Below are 15630 nucleotides of genomic sequence, written 5' to 3' on the forward strand. Positions count from 1 at the left end.
TCTCCTCAGCACCCTATCTTATCAAACATCAATGACTTAATAATAGTATTATCATACTAGATCTTGGCTCATGATAAAGCACTCGGAAAACGGTCCAGTTAGTCAGTTTCCCCTTCTTCACCTGACAACATCTACCATCCTGCAAGTGATGCCCGACCAAGAAGTTGAGCACAATGCCCAGACAAGGTTACCATAAATCGCAAACAGTGTAGTCCTCCATGATGCACTTATCAATGCACAGCCTTTCACGCCCTTGACTGTCCTTTAGTGATCTATAGCCCCTTATAACCACCCTCTCTTTTGATATTTCTATTGCGGCAATTTCTCTGGAGACAAAAGCCTCTGGCCGTCATCAATTAGCAGTAGTTGATGAACGAGGAAACGACCAGAAGAGCGAGAGGGACTGGAAAAGAAGAAAGTTAAAGGAAAGGCTATAAGAAAAATCCTAGATATGATTGACACGCGTGGGGGGACGGAGTGCCTAGTGGAGTCGGTGAAACCCCTGACGGATGCCTAATGTTTCCGTAACATCTGGTGTCTGAACTGATCTTCCTGGGGTGAGCAGCCTGCTGTCGTACTAGTATGGAACGCTATATTGCACTGGTCCGGTGAAATGGTAAATAAAGACAGGGCTGGGTGGAAGTGAGATTTATGGAAAGTAAGTTTCAAGTTGATAATTCTTTTCACTGGATCACAATACTTTTTTGAGTTTCGAAAGCGGAGGGAGGGAGGCTTCTAAACTTGCTCCGAAAGGGAGAGGGAATATTGCGAGGAATATATATCTTTTAACAGAAGGGTCAAAGGCTATTTCAGAGCTACATGGATATCAATGGGGGAATTGAAGAGAGGTAAATAAGGTAGAACCCCTACCTGAACTATTCCTACGAACCCTCTTACTAGGTATCATACCTCGCTCGAAAAGGCTTGGAATTAGTGTGATATGACGTGACCCGACAAACACAAATATCGGTTGCTATAATACATCTATTGTTAATTTCGCAGGTTATCAGAGCTGGAGTTTCGGCCGAGGTTTTTCCTCTCCTGCGGAGAAAAAAATTGTTGGGGAAGTTGAAGTGACAAACTAACCTTTTCCAAACCGGTAACGAGACTCCTGTTCTACTTAGTCTTTTTTTTTTTCTTCAGCTCCTGCCTACTACTTCTGAGATCTCGTATTCGCTCCTCTTCCTTTCTCAAGCTAACGATTCTCTTCGTCTAGGTCTTGCCTCTAGCGTCCTTGCTATCGCAGGTCTCGCTGGTTCCGTTCTCGCGGCCCCTGCTATGAACGCCTTTGGGCGTAGAAAGATTCTCCTCTCATCTGCTTGTCTGTTCGGGATAGCAGATCTCCAGGAAACAGACTTCCCAAATCACAAATTATATACCCCCCCCCCGGTATCTTAAGAATATAATTCATAGAATAGCAAAACATTTAAAGCAGGGGCCATGGCCTAACTATATAGCATCACGGCTCGGATTCTCCTCGAGCACAATACCTTGATTCCTCAGGTGAGAATAAAGAAACCTTACACTCTCAGAGCGGACGGGGTGGGGGGGGATGCGGGAACTTTATTGCCAGTGATTATTGGCAATAACTTTAAAAAACGTAGCTATAGTAACTTCTCGGGGATTCCTGGTCCCGATTGATTGACCTAACTGATACATTTATCCTACCGGAGCCTGTGAGGAGGGGAATAGGCACTCGACGCAGGCTTCATCCAACCTGCCAAAGACATCAGAAATCCCTAACACAAATCGGGGTGCATCACACAGGAGCAGTGGGCATAAGGGAGTTATGAGGAATGAAGGGTATTGCAAGTTCGAGCTAACTGTATCATATAATACCTATCAGTGTATAGCACCTGGCTACTTCGCCAATTACCCGAATCCTTCAAGTTTTTTTCCTGTGCCCGGCCTAATACACCCTCGCCACACCAGTTTCTCCAAGCACGAGAATAGGGAGCAAAAAAGTGAAGCTGCTATTGATACATACTCCCCTTTTCTTTAGGTCATGCCTTGGGCGCTGCCGTTAGCCCCTCGTTCACCAGAGAATGGATAGATTGAAATGGTGTTGAAGCTCCAGCACATCATGCAGCTAGTTAAATGGGATAAGATCCTAGTCTCTAGTGAGTTCTCGCACTTAATCAAGGATTTCTTCTTGGGAGTGGAGTATTGCATCCTTGGCCGTAGTGCCCTTCAAAATAGTTCTTTCCCCCACAGCTCAAACGGGAGAAGGCAAGAAGGTCCTGAAGCGATACGGCTAACTTGGGGAAGGAAAGCATATTCCTAAGGAATAACTACCTCTGGTATTCTTTCCCTCTCGAGCAATGATACCATGTATAATTTCGGCACTATTTCTAACCCAGTCTCCGGAAGTAATACCCATCCCGGACGAATTGAAGCGTACAAGCATGTTCATAGCCAGTAACCTACATGCCACAATCCACAGAATTTGGCCTAATACCATCACATAAGTGGAAACGAGCGTGCACTAAAGAGGGGGAGGAAAAAAGAGGATAGCTTCAGCCACGGGCGACAGGTGCGGCCCCAGGGGAGTCAGTAGGGATCGACGGTTTTACTCCGTTCGATAACCCTTGGAAAACCCGTTGGGTTAACACCTGCTTGCAAAGAAAGGAAAGAGTTTGCTAAATTATCGACTGCTTCGCTCGCCGAAGTGACTATGCACAGTAACCTAGGTGGTTATGGTTCCCCGGGGGCCTAAGGATCTCTATCACAATATCTCACTCGCAAACAGGGGACGTGACCAAATTACTCCCCATATACCAAGCAAGCAAGAACCCTGTAATAGGAGGGAGGGGAGAAAGAGAGAAAAGTATGACAACCGCATCCACTAAGTAGCCGTGAACACCAAACCCGGGTAAAGCAGTCTATTTTTCGATGGAATCTAACTTTGTCGCCATACACGCCGTTTTTGTTTTCACTTCTATCCCCGCGATGCCTAGACTGGAAACGACACCTGAGCAGCAATAAGAAACACGAAAGCCTCCCCCATCCGCTCTACCGCGATCCCGGCTCCCGCGCCCACCACCGCCGAGGAGAGAGAAGGAAGACTACCGCACCAATCCCTCGTATATCCCCCAAACCACTGCAGAGCTAACCGCCTTCCTGGCGATCCTCAGCCCCAACCCGTCAAACAACGCTCGTCCCTTCCACCTCCCGTCCTCTTTCACAACTACCTTCGCCGCGTGCCATAGATTCCTGTAGCGTCCGGGGGAAACCTGTATCCTAGTCTTCAGCGCATCGAACGGATTCGTGATAGCGGTAGCTAGAGTTGCGGCGCCAGCTCCCGAAAGTACGTTTATTCCCGCGGCGGTACCGACGTCCATTCCTCCACCCTCTTTGGTATGCCAGAACCGGGATAGTGTCTTCTTGCTCTGCTCGTAGAAGACTACGTACAGCCCGGCGTACGGGGCATCGCGGATTGCGGTTGCACCCCAGCCGCTAAAAAAGCCCCGCATTCCTTCAGTTTTGTAGATGTCTTGGCAGGCAGAGGAGAATGTAGGGTATGTATACAGACTGGATTCGTAACGGACTTTTAGTATAGTGACCGGCATCATCAAGTACCCCACCACCGCCCTTGTGCCAGCGCCGGAGGCAAGATTCCCCAATGGTGAGAGTGTAGGTAGGCTGCTGCTAGCAGTGGTGCTAGATCGGCTAGAGAGCCCACTACGTATTGTGTTGAGCGCAGAAAAGTAGAGTGCAGAGCCCACACCTGTTCGGATAGCACTGGGTAAGGTGCCACGCCATAGCGAGCGGATGGGCCGTGGGGATGAAGCGATTTGTTGGAGGGTTCTTAACAGTGTGCGGGTGGCGGAGGTGGTAGGGGGACTTTGCTGCAGGCGGGTTTTTAGCAGGTCCGCGGGTTGGAGGAGGATGGCGCTGAGGACTCCCGAAAAGCCACCGGAAAGGAAGTGGTTTTTGCGGGGGGGCTTGCTGATCACTTGCGTAGTTGCGATCGTAGCGGCGGCGGTAGTAGTAGCGGTCATCTTTAGGCGTTGAGGGAGGAGCAAGTTGCAGTGGGCGCTCCTGGAGGTTTGGGGTCGATTACATGCGGATCGGTAAGGTTGGTGAATTCTGCAATTGGGTGAGAGTCGAAAATGGGGTGCTGTGTTAGGAGGGGGAAGGAGGAGGGGTGAGTTTTAAGGAAGCTTTTTTGGTGGGGAAGGGGGCTTGGCATTGAGCCTCAATCTTCTGATTCTGTTGGAATTTATTGATAGTTGCCCCGAGGGGTTTTTGTCTTGGATGACCATGGATTTGGGATGTGATTGGGATGATAAACTCACCCAGCAACCCTCCGTGATCCTACCGCCGTCGACAAGGAAGAATCAAACAGCAACGGGAGCGAGAACTTGCGCCTCAAATTTGAAAGCTATCCAATTTTGAAAAGAAATTCTGTATCATACATCACGGCCCAACTATATAAAAGGAAAAAACAAAAACGTATCAAGCCTAGGCATCGTTGCTGGGATAGAGAACCTTATCGATAGGCGTGAATTCCTCCTTGATAGACCTCGCGCTAACGAACCTAGTCAAGATATTCATACTTCCCGCCTTGTCGTTTGTTCCACTCGCTCGGGCTCCACCAAATGGCTGTTGGCCGACAACAGCACCTGTGCACTTTGCATCTTTTCCTTCATTAGAAATTTTTTCGTAGGCAAAGCCATGTAAAACTTACTGATATAGAAGTTGCCGGCGGAGTTTCTGAGCGCATCCTCAGCCTTTCTAATAACCATCCTATCCTTGGCAAACACACTGCCGGTAAGTGCATATCCGCCGCCACTCCCGTCAATGGTCTTCATAACACCCTCAAAGTCCTCATCGGGGTAAACGTATACAGCCAAGATCGGGCCAAAGAGCTCATTGTTGAAAATTTTGTGGTCAGGGGAGTTGGCGACGTAGATTGTGGGGTGGATGAAGAATCCTTTGCTGTCATCATATTTCCCACCAACCAGAAGCTTAAGAGATGAATCCGACTTGGCAGAGTCAATCACACCCTTGAGTTTATCGAAAGATCCCCTGTGAATAACCGGCCCAATAAAGTTCTCAAACGATTCGTCTGGAGCACCGACTTTGAGCTCAGAAGTCTCCGCCTTCAGTTGGGATAGGAAGTCTTCAGAAATAGACCTTGGGATATAGAGACGTGAGCAAGCTGAGCATTTTTGCCCTTGATATTCAAATGCACCACGTATGGTTTGTATTACTGCGTTGCGAATATCGGCTGACGAATGAACGAGGTGAAAGTTCTTTCCACCTGTCTCGCCCACAATACGGGGATAGGAGCGGAATCTAGCCTCGACCACACCCTGGGAGATCTTGCCGTAGAGTGCACGGAAAACAGCGGTGGAGCCAGTGTAGTGAAGCGCAGCAAATTCCTTGTGTGAGAGGGCGGCATCGGTTACGGATTCTGCATCTCCAGGCACGAATTGAATAACATTCCCGGGAAGGCCCGATTCGAGTAGGATCTGGTAAATCAGGTAGTTGCTGTAGATCGCAGCTGGGGAGGGCTTCCAGATAACAACATTGCCAAGAAGAGCCGGTACAATGGGTAGATTACCGCCGATTGCTGTGAAGTTGAATGGTGAAATGGCATAGACAAACCCTTCCAATGGGCGGTACTCGACGCGGCTAGACCGCCAAAACACAATATATCAGCTCTCTTCGAGAATGGTAGGACTGGAGGCAGACATACTTCCAAACACCAGGCGAATTCTTCGCTGGCTGTTGCTTGTAGAGTTCCTCAGCGTATAAAACGTTGAACCTCAGAAAGTCTACTAATTCAGTAGAAGCATCTATCTCGGCTTGCCATGTATTCTTTCCCTGGCCAAGGATTGTAGCAGCCATAATGGCAGGTCGGTATTTTCCAGCAATTAGTTCTGCTGCCTTCAGGAATACCGCTGCACGGTCGGCAAATGGTGCAGACTCCCATGCAGGCTTAGCTGCAAGGGCGGATGAAATGGCAGTAGTAACTTGTTCCTTGGAAGCTTGCGAACATGAAGCGAGCGTAGTGGCGTGTGACGAAGGAATGAATTGAGGGACCGTAGACTGTGTAGTGATAGACTCTGCGTTTATACGGAGTGGAACAGAAACTGGGGCGTTTGAACGAAGGGCTTGGATGGCTTCTGTGAGAGCCTTACGCTCGGAGGAACTCGTGGAATAGAGCTTCTACAGCTTTGTCAGCTCGAATCACCAAGAAACGAAAGGAGGGGCATGTGCATTGGGCTCGTTGTCGATAGCTGGGATTTTGAAGGACATGTTTGCTTTCCTAATAGACGGCAGACGGGTAGTTGCAACAGTGATCAATCTCTTGATAGCAGAAGAGGAGTGAAGCATTGTGACGAATTGAGGGGGCATCTACCGGTATATATAGACGAGAGACCAAGCAGTTGCCTCATCTGACCCGAGGAAAAGGAAAGAGGGAGCTTGTGAAAGAGAACTACTCAAAATCATGGGAAAGTGAGAGAGAGCAGGGTTAGCTTGTGTGGGGTGGACGCGGTTATCACCGGATTTTAACACCAGACAGCATGGGTTAGAATAATTTCAATGGAAGCAAAAATGCAACCTTGACGCCGATACCGGTGGGGTAGAGGATAAATATGGAGTATCATAAAGTGAACGAGAGAGGGATAGGTTAATTGTGACAACTGGGAGAGAATTGAAATATCATAGCATTACTCCGGGCAAGACAGGGTTTGACTTATCGATAAAGTTTCCCCGCCACTTGAGCAGACTTGGAAGCTACAGTAGTCTAACAACCGGTGCAAGCGCCCAGTGTTTCATGCTCCTAATCGATAGCCCAGCAGATTCCAGTATCATAGTTTATTTCCATCTCATCCGGGACTGACTGCCTGTAAGTGTTAGGCTGCAAGCACTGGAACCGCCAAAAAAAACATGATTCCGCGAACAGCTACCTCTAAGTACTAGAGCAGCGCTCGGGGCTCCTCCGTAATCCCTTGAAGAAGTCGGGCATGATATCCATCAGTTCCACCCAATGCGGGGGGAAGAAAAACGGCATCATAATAAATCGTCTTGACTGGGGACTATTCATCGAACCATTTCAACTTATCCTCCTTCTTCGTGATTTCCCTGAACACTCTTCCGCAGTCTTCAATATGAATGAAATGAAACTCGCAATCTCAGGCTCTTCTCCCCCAACGAATACTCTCACATGTACAGGTATAACACCGTTACTCTTCGTTAGTTGTATGTTTCCAAAGATATGCACTCCATACAATAGTGGTTTTCTCAGCGAGTAAGGGTTCCAACACGAACACTCTCCAGGTTATCAACGGTAGGAGAAGTCAGGCCACTATTGGAAAGGTCTTCGACCTCACCAAAGTATGCAGGAGGATACAAATGACGGAGAGAGAAGCTATGGTTTTATTCCCAGGAGGACAGCCGAAAAGACTTTTTGAGAATATTGTGGTTTCGTTGCCGGACCAACCGGAGTGAAAAAAAGTAGCATAAAGGACAGCCTCTCTACGGGATCTTGAACTATATTCTGATAGTTATCATACATAGGAAAGGGAATCTGGGATGGAGGTTTTCCTTTATCCATACTGTAAAAACATTTATAATCCGCTATCTCCGCGAGCTCTACAACCTGAAATAGAGGCTCCGGAGAGGAATTAGTTATCATCATAAATTTATCCTAGCTATACCGATCTAGCGTCCACTACTCGAAACACAACAGAACAACTCTATACACAAAATTCCGCATCATCCAAAATCACCCTCCTTCAGCTCCACATCTTCCAGTCAATCAACACCGCCCAATATCTGTATCCAGAAGTTCAACAAACAAATTCCCACGATAAGCCATCCCGTTATCCGCTTTAAAGCCCTCCCTCATCAAACATCCAGACAATATTCACATGACAAACAGCCCCTGCCACCGTTCTTACCCAATTTCCACTCAAAATCCAAGGCCAATCGACATCCATCATCCAACCAAACCCTTATCAACCTCAGACCCCTGTGCAATATATTCTTCGGAAACTCCATGCACGCAAGGAACTAGCCAAGGTGGTAGCTCAATATGACATGCACTGGCCATCGGAACGGCCCGAGACCTGCTACTGTACTAATAGCCAATTATTTTGTTCACTTCCCGAAGTTCACACTAGAACATGAACGATGCAAGTTTATACCTTTAGACCAAGTCCCTAACCCGCACTTGAACTATCATAGGTTGCTTACTCCATTGTATTTGGCAAATAAGTTAGGAAGCTGTTGCTACTCGTATAGTGACAAGAGCAAGTTCACGTTCATAGCTGCTCACAGAACCTCCCTAATGAAATCGCCAATAGTATCGGACCCCCGCACCACGATAACCGGGGAACCGTTTCCTGAAGTGAGAAAGGCTCTGAGTAGCTCGCCGTTTCTAGAATAAGTACAGTAAAGGGAAAAGGCTACTTGTACTTGCAGACTATGTCATTGCAGAATAGCAATTACATATATGATTGTGACAAATAGGCACTTAAGCAACGCTGTAGGCGTTATGGAGACTGCTAATGTGTCCGGTTGCAATGGTGACATTAATTATGGAGTGACAATAATACCCCAAATCAGAGAATAACAAATCACTTTTTTGCAACCCCTTTTCCCTTCCCCCTTCCTTTATCCACAAGCTTCCCGGCATTCTCTTCATCAACAAAGGCCTTCAAAAGCTCCCCCAGTCCCTCGTTTCTTCGAGCAAGCAGCAGAACATCGTCGGTACTAACAGTGGAGCGTCCAGCATGCCTAATAAATGGATTAGTATTGCTCGAAGCGAACATTGAGGGATGAGGAGATGAGGGAGTGGTCAACCTACCTGGCGAATGACTCGAGATCTCGACTAACGTTCTCTGGCCCAAAAATCCTATTAGCGGATGTGAACTTTGAAAGATATGATAGCTTACCTATTTGTGCCCAGACCATCTCGGTCAGAGCTCCAATGAATTGAGGAGTTGCATTGACATTAAGTTGAAGAATCTCCTCATCGACAATTTTACCGATGGAGAACCAGAGAGCTGACTTGAGCCTCTGAAATATTTCAGCAGGGCGGAATGTAAAGTTAAGCAAGAGGAAAGGTAGGGGTGGTACCTCGCGGAGGGCTTCGTCGATAATTGGTTCAGCCATCGGGGACGAGGGGTCCGTCTATCCGAGTGGGTGGATTTATTTATGTGATGAGGAACACGCAATTTGCAGTACTATACCGGTATTTCTCTATGTATCATATGATACAATGACGAGAGGTTTTGTATGTGTTGCGGTTGCTTGACGCGGGCGCGCACAGGATAGCGATAAATATTGAGGGCCCCCGCAACACTTCTTCCCCACCGAAAGCAATCATCCGCAGTACGGTAAGCAACCCCACCACCTGCTACCAAAGGCATCCACCATCTATCATCTTACCCTCCCCACACAAACACAGCGTGTGTTACAGTACAAAAAACTGCCCCATCTCTTTCTCAGCCTGACTGAGCTATTCCTTCTTTCAACCTCAAGTTTCCCTTCTTCCCTACCACCCCAATTTACCCATTGCTCTCAACTTGGCACTACCCCTCCACTTCAGAAGCTCAGAATACTTACTTTAAACGACAACAAGATCTCTTAGTTCTAAAGTCACAATGGATTACGAGTTACTGAATGCCCAGGGTTGGGACGATGATGATACCCCCCCTCCTCGAGAACCCCCACGCGCACCTAGAGCCACGAAGAGACGAGGTGCTAAAAGCAAACCCGAAACACGACAACCAATTCCTGATTTAGTTTCTCTTCCGGCGGATACAAGCTCGCATTCTCCTCATTCAGTCAATGATGGAATCCAACACACTGACTCCTCTGATCGCCCCGCGTCTAATAGAACCGCTAGCAAACCACAGGGGAAGCATCTACCACGGGATTCCAGATATTATACCGATCCTAAAAATGCCTCTGGTTTGGATTCCAAGCACAAAGGGCAGCATTCGCAGTCGAACGCTCCCCCGTCCAGCGAGCGCTCGCTAGTCATGAAAAACAATAAAGGTCATGAGGGTGGGTACTACAAAGGCGATGGGCCCGCAGTGGTTGGGCAGTCTATGTTTGGGGTTCCTGCTCTCTCGAATGTGTTTCAAGATCAAAATGGTGTGGTTGAGGGTCGTGTCCCAGGGCCTGCGGAGTTTGTTGCGGGTCTGGATGGCTTTGTGAGAGATTCGACAAATGATAAACGGGCCAGAGACGGGGTTCCTGCCGATGGTGCTGCTCTCCAAGCGACTTCTCTATTAAGCAATGTTTAATCAGCTAATAGTTACTTTTGTGGATAGATTATATGAGTCTCCCTATCCGACGCCCTACACAATTTGACGAGTCGTTCTTTGGGCTTAGAAATAATCACCTCGCATATATAGCTATAAAAACAAATACGCATCTGTCAGTTCCAGAAAGCTCAGATGATCCCGTAAGTAATTTTATGGTTGGTTTGGGCTTGAGCTTGTTGTTAACTTTAAGTGTAGCGAATCGGAATATGGGGAACAAAAGAACAAGTCGAAGCGGCAAAGCACGACCTCAATGCCTTGATGCAACACATCATGCATGAGTTAGAGACTGAGACCCGTCGTGCAGGTGGTAACTGGGAAAAGGTTAAAGCGGCCCCCAGCGAGCGCAAGCAAAAATGGCTTGACCGACAAACCCATGATACGATGCTACGCAAGAGGTATCGACAACAGCCACCCACTGACAAACCCCTCCCATTCAATGGAGTTTTTGTCTGGCCAACAAAAGAAATTGACCCCCAACAGCCCCTAGGGACCAGCTTCGAAGCTCTTGACGATCTCAGATACGAAAATCGGGTCTACATCACTATGTCCCGTGCTGAGGGCATCTTCCATGTTGCCGGCGAGGAAGAAGCGCTTGTGAACGCTGCTCTTGAACGCATGTTTGGTGTGTTCTGTGAGGTAGCAGGAAGAAATAGGAAACCCAACAGGAAGATGCTTGTCCACCCCCCAAGCCCCAATCCCAGAGGGGCAACTGTAAAATTGATAACGGAGCATGGCTTTAAGGACCGTCAGGTAACCATCAAGCGTCTAAAGACAAACCTCGGGCCTATGGTTCGTCTTTCGGCGATCCCTCCTAAGGCAGAATGGCTGGAAATGTGGAAAACGAAAAGGGCAAAGCTTGAGAGGGCAAACTACATTTATCTGAAGAAGGTGGTTCAGCAAGGACTTAGTGACCTTTTGTACTACAGAGGGCATTCCACTATGAAAGTCCATTTCGGATCAATGATGCTGTTCAGCTACAAGGCGCCAGAGTGTGAAGAATTTGAGCTCCTCGAGTTTTGTGAAATGGCTAAGAATCCACAAGCAGCTGGGGAGCTTATCAGACAGTAAGCGATCACCTAGGCAGAGTTGTTTCAAATACAGTTATTAATTCACTTTAGCATTGGTGGCGAGAACGTAGCGAAGGAGCTCATTCATGAATGCTTCGTCAGGCATGACCTATTTCAGCCTACCAATACTAGCGACTTTATGTTTAGAGATAATGCCTACGATACAACTATTCCCAATGGCGCATCTACCGGCTTGCACCTCCATGAAACAAATATGGAGCCAGTGTACCATGCTACATTGATTTGCAGGACATACGATGATAAAAAGTGTACTAATGATCTCCGCTTGGATGTGAAATTTGAGAAGATCCCCGGAGTTCATCCAATAGGCGTTGCGAATTCGGCCGGAAATCTGTACAAAGTGGGCACAAGAACATGGATACAGCTTGCGCCTGGGGCAGGGGGCCCCATCAGAGCTGGTGATCATTCCACCAAACAAAAAGGGCCATTCGATCTTAAGGTCATGGATCTCGAAAACGACCTTGCTTGGCAATTCCAGCTCCTCACACATAGCCTAACCCGTGATATTGACGTCTATCCCATATTCTCCGAATTTGTGAGAAAGATCCGAATTGAAGAAATACCCGACGTGCTTGACCCAGTGGGCCCACCCGTCGGCGGTGCCCCTGATCGCAGGAGACTGGTTCCCAGGGTCAGCTATGTTAATCTCCCTGGGATGACGGTTGAGGCCCTTACCCTCAAGACCAAGTATCAATTTTGGATCAAAGGCACCACTTATCAATTCGATATAACCAAGTACGAATATTTCGATACCGACGAAATCAGGTCCGCATATCCTGATGGCGTTCAAAACTCTTGGAACGGTCTTAGGACGATTCCCGACACACGCTGGGGTGCTAGCTTCTCAAATCCGGAGTGGGTCACCACCATGGCTCATCAGAGAGAGCTAGGTATCGGACTTCGTGGCTCATGGAACCCCGACGTTAGCAGCTTTTTCAAGAGCTCCAAAGTCGGCGGATTTGAGCATCCTGATTTCACTAGAACCGGTGCTTTTCACGCAGACCCGTGGAAGGGTGATGGGTTCAAGGAATGCATCACAAGAATCCAGGAGCTCGTGAGGTTCATTGCGGATATCAGAACCAAGGTTGAGAAAAAGGAGGCTGAACGTATTGCTAAAACTAACTTTGCTGGGTGCGAGGAATTTGATGATTAGGCTTTGCCATCTCTCTCTTTCTGCCCAGGGTGTCCTCTACTTGCCCCCCCCCCTTTTTTTTCCCTGCCGTTCCACTGGCTTTAACTTCGGGCTTTTTTCTCCTTGGATCTAGTTTCAAATACCTTTTGCCTCCTTATTTTTTTTTTTTTTTTTTCATCTCCAGTTTGTTGCTTTGAGTTTGCTCAGTTGCCTACTGACGGAAGAGAGGGGAAATTGTATGGCAACGTTTCTCTAGGGAGAAATCTGACTAGAAGTTAGTTTTCAATCAACTAAAATGGGCTCTTTTTTCCTCCTCTTTTCCCCAGGCAGGTTTGCGCATGTGAATGGAATCTTTGAATGTGCGTTACTAGTCACAGGATTTAGATCATGACCTGATGCTCACTAATACTAGAGACACCATAGCTGTTAATCAAGATAGACAAAATAATAACACACTAACAGGAACAGCAGATTGGAAATAGCTTTCCTTGGCACCTCAGTAAACCTCCATTCTATACCTTATCCCGGGCAGGTTTCTAGGTATGATATTTGCCCCCTCAAACCGAGTCAGTCTAGCTACGGTGGCTCCAGGTGCAAAAAAAAAAAAGACCCCTCACCCCCTCCCTCCACCACTCACCTGAATTCTTATTAAAGCCTAACTACTCTACCCCACTTTATCAAGAGACTCTCGTTATTGAATCGCTACATCTGGAATCTCCACTCTATTCTGAGGGGTGATAGATAGTCGTCAGCAGACAGCCCAAAAGGCCCGTAAGGTAAAGTAGGAGGACAGATACGTTGGCTCATCAGTGCAATAACTAGCGCATGCCTAATTGATATTTAACGATCCACAACCAATGGCTCAAACTAATTTAAGTTTTAAGGATACGAAATATAGATAGTAGAGATAGGCTAAAAATAAAAGAATCTAGGAATAAACTAAGATCTGATGTATGATACCATCCTCCGGTATCCAAAATATCAACTATTATCTTGGGTATAGACTCACAGATTTTCCAAGAAATTTTCAAGCTACTAACAGCTAGATGTATAACAGAGATGTAAGTAGACTATTCACCTGGGCTAAATATAAAAGGAATTCAATAAGATACATTGTATTCTGATCTGACTAGTAGCTGTGGACCCGGAATTTCTGTCTCTTTTATTAACTGCTAAATCAACTAGATTATTTTTATCTGTAAAACTACTAACTACTACAGCTCCAGCAATAATATGGGAAACATACTATTAATATGAGCTTGAAGAAGGAAATTTATAGTGTTATTATATATTCTTACTCAAATCCCATGAGTAAACATGAAGTTACTATCTCTCTTACATAATTCTAAATTACTAGTATATTTATCTGTACTAAGGCTAACAACTAATACAAGCATTACAAAAGACAGTAAGAGTATGCTCTTTAATTCAATTCACTATGTAGAACTTAACAAGTTTTTGTAAATCTTAAACCCAGTAATAGTTGTAGAGCTATGATCTTCAAACTTCCCATCTCTCACCACTACTAGGATATTAAATTTATGACCAGGACTATTTATAGCTTTATATATTATAAAGTTATAAAAAATACCCCATCTAATTTAACTTAGTATAATTCAATAAGCTATAAGATTTAAGTTATCTAATCTGTCTACTAGTTGTACTAGTAGAAATACTTTCCTGATATCTCATATTTACTTCAAATTCAGGCTAACTATTTCAACCCTCATACTCACAATTTACCTACTATAACTAGCTCCCTTAGACTGTATAAATTATTTGCTGTATTTTGAATCTTAACTTTATTATCATTTTTACTCCTTTTTTTTTCCATTCTACAACTTGAATATTGGAAGAAGGAATTTAAAATAATCAAGTAATTTCAGTCAATAAGATTAACCTTATAGTACTACATTAATAGAGGAGAACTACCTGCTACTGGTATATTGATTTAAGATTTAGCTTGAGCATGACTCCTATTAGGAGTACCAGGATCCAATAACTAGAAACCATCTTAAGTAGAGTAACCACACTTGGAAATCTGAATCTCTGCTCTCCAACATCCTTCTTTGACCTCCTTACAGGATCCACATGTCATCATACATATCAATCTTACTTGCATCCTGTAACTATAATGCCACAGAATTGAAGGTGTTGGAATAACACTATATATAGTTAGTCGTCAGAAGTGTTCATGAAACATGTATTGCCTTAGTCAGCTCTCTTGTCAATAATGCCAGATCACTAAGTTGACCTTCATGACTATGAAAGTAAATGGTGTCATAAAGCTACCCACAAAGCTGCCCAGGATCATAACACAAAATACACACAACCTGCTCCTCAATTGTCGTTTTTTTTTTTTTAAATCATGGTTTACTAGTCTAGATATGCAAATCCTCTTATATCAGAAAAAAAGCGAATACCTAAAACCTGGTGAAGAGAGATGACCTATGTTGAAAAAGGAATAATAATTGCCTTTTTCTACTGCTTCCGCAATATTACCCTTGTTGCTCAAGTTATTGGCTGGCCCTGGACAACAATTAAAAGTATTTTTGTCCATACATGTGAGTACCAATCTCTGGATAAACTTCCTCACCCTGGTTACACACCTGTTCTCAGATATCAGTGTTGTCGCACAATTGTCTGGGCAGCTAAAAACAACCAAAAAATGACCAGATCTGCCTTCAGGGATAAATCTGTGGTGAGCATTTCCTTTTCTACTAGTAATTCCCCCTGGTACTAGAACTACCATGAGTGATAGACTATGATTGATTAACTAATATCAATAAAAATAGTGGATAGAGTACTCAGAGAGGGCAATATCAAGAAATAGCTTGCTAAATCAAGGCTTAGGCTCAAATTTGAGCATGTGGCTAAGAGATTAAGCTAGGCTACAATTCCTGAGGATTGGACAGTAGAGGATTTTGAAGCAGTAATTTGGAGTAATAAGTGTAGTGTGGAGAAAGCCAAGGATCCAAGTCAGCTATGGGTATTCAGAGAACCTGGAGAGAAGTGGCTAGCTGATTGTGTTCATCTAAAGAAGAAGGATAAGGGAATTTTACTTATGGTTTAGAGATGCTTTTAAAGTAAGAGAAAAGGTCCTTTAATTTCTATTACT

At 45.5% G+C, this 15630-nt stretch overlaps 4 protein-coding genes; 1 reads left to right on the top strand and 3 right to left on the bottom strand.

The window, feature by feature from the left end:
- Positions 1 to 2867: 2867 nt before the first annotated feature.
- Positions 2868 to 4106, bottom strand: GSTUM_00003488001 (uncharacterized protein). XM_002837117.2 has 1 exon: positions 2868 to 4106. Exon 1 carries the CDS (start codon positions 3999 to 4001, stop codon positions 3066 to 3068), a length of 936 nt encoding a protein of 311 aa, XP_002837163.1. The 5' UTR covers positions 4002 to 4106; the 3' UTR covers positions 2868 to 3065.
- Positions 4107 to 4371: 265 nt separating this feature from the next.
- On the bottom strand, positions 4372 to 6398 carry GSTUM_00003489001 (uncharacterized protein). XM_002837118.2 has 4 exons: positions 6211 to 6398; positions 5705 to 6177; positions 4691 to 5640; positions 4372 to 4640 (listed from the first exon to the last, which is right to left on the bottom strand). Exons 1-4 carry the CDS (start codon positions 6343 to 6345, stop codon positions 4465 to 4467), a joined length of 1734 nt encoding a protein of 577 aa, XP_002837164.1. The 5' UTR covers positions 6346 to 6398; the 3' UTR covers positions 4372 to 4464.
- Positions 6399 to 8425: 2027 nt separating this feature from the next.
- Positions 8426 to 9253, bottom strand: GSTUM_00003490001 (uncharacterized protein). XM_002837119.2 has 3 exons: positions 8913 to 9253; positions 8825 to 8858; positions 8426 to 8754 (listed from the first exon to the last, which is right to left on the bottom strand). Exons 1-3 carry the CDS (start codon positions 9130 to 9132, stop codon positions 8595 to 8597), a joined length of 414 nt encoding a protein of 137 aa, XP_002837165.1. The 5' UTR covers positions 9133 to 9253; the 3' UTR covers positions 8426 to 8594.
- A 235-nt stretch (positions 9254 to 9488) lies between these two features.
- GSTUM_00003491001 (uncharacterized protein) lies at positions 9489 to 12533 on the top strand (the record flags this gene model as incomplete). XM_002837120.2 has 4 exons in its annotated part: positions 9489 to 10230; positions 10299 to 10432; positions 10488 to 11356; positions 11411 to 12533. Exons 1-4 carry the CDS (start codon positions 9624 to 9626, stop codon positions 12531 to 12533), a joined length of 2733 nt encoding a protein of 910 aa, XP_002837166.1. The 5' UTR covers positions 9489 to 9623.
- Positions 12534 to 15630: the final 3097 nt, after the last annotated feature.

The sequence above is a fragment of the Tuber melanosporum genome, assembly GCF_000151645.1.
Source record: "Tuber melanosporum whole genome shotgun sequence assembly, scaffold_173, strain Mel28".
In the NCBI taxonomy this organism is placed as follows: Eukaryota; Fungi; Ascomycota; class Pezizomycetes; order Pezizales; family Tuberaceae; genus Tuber; species Tuber melanosporum.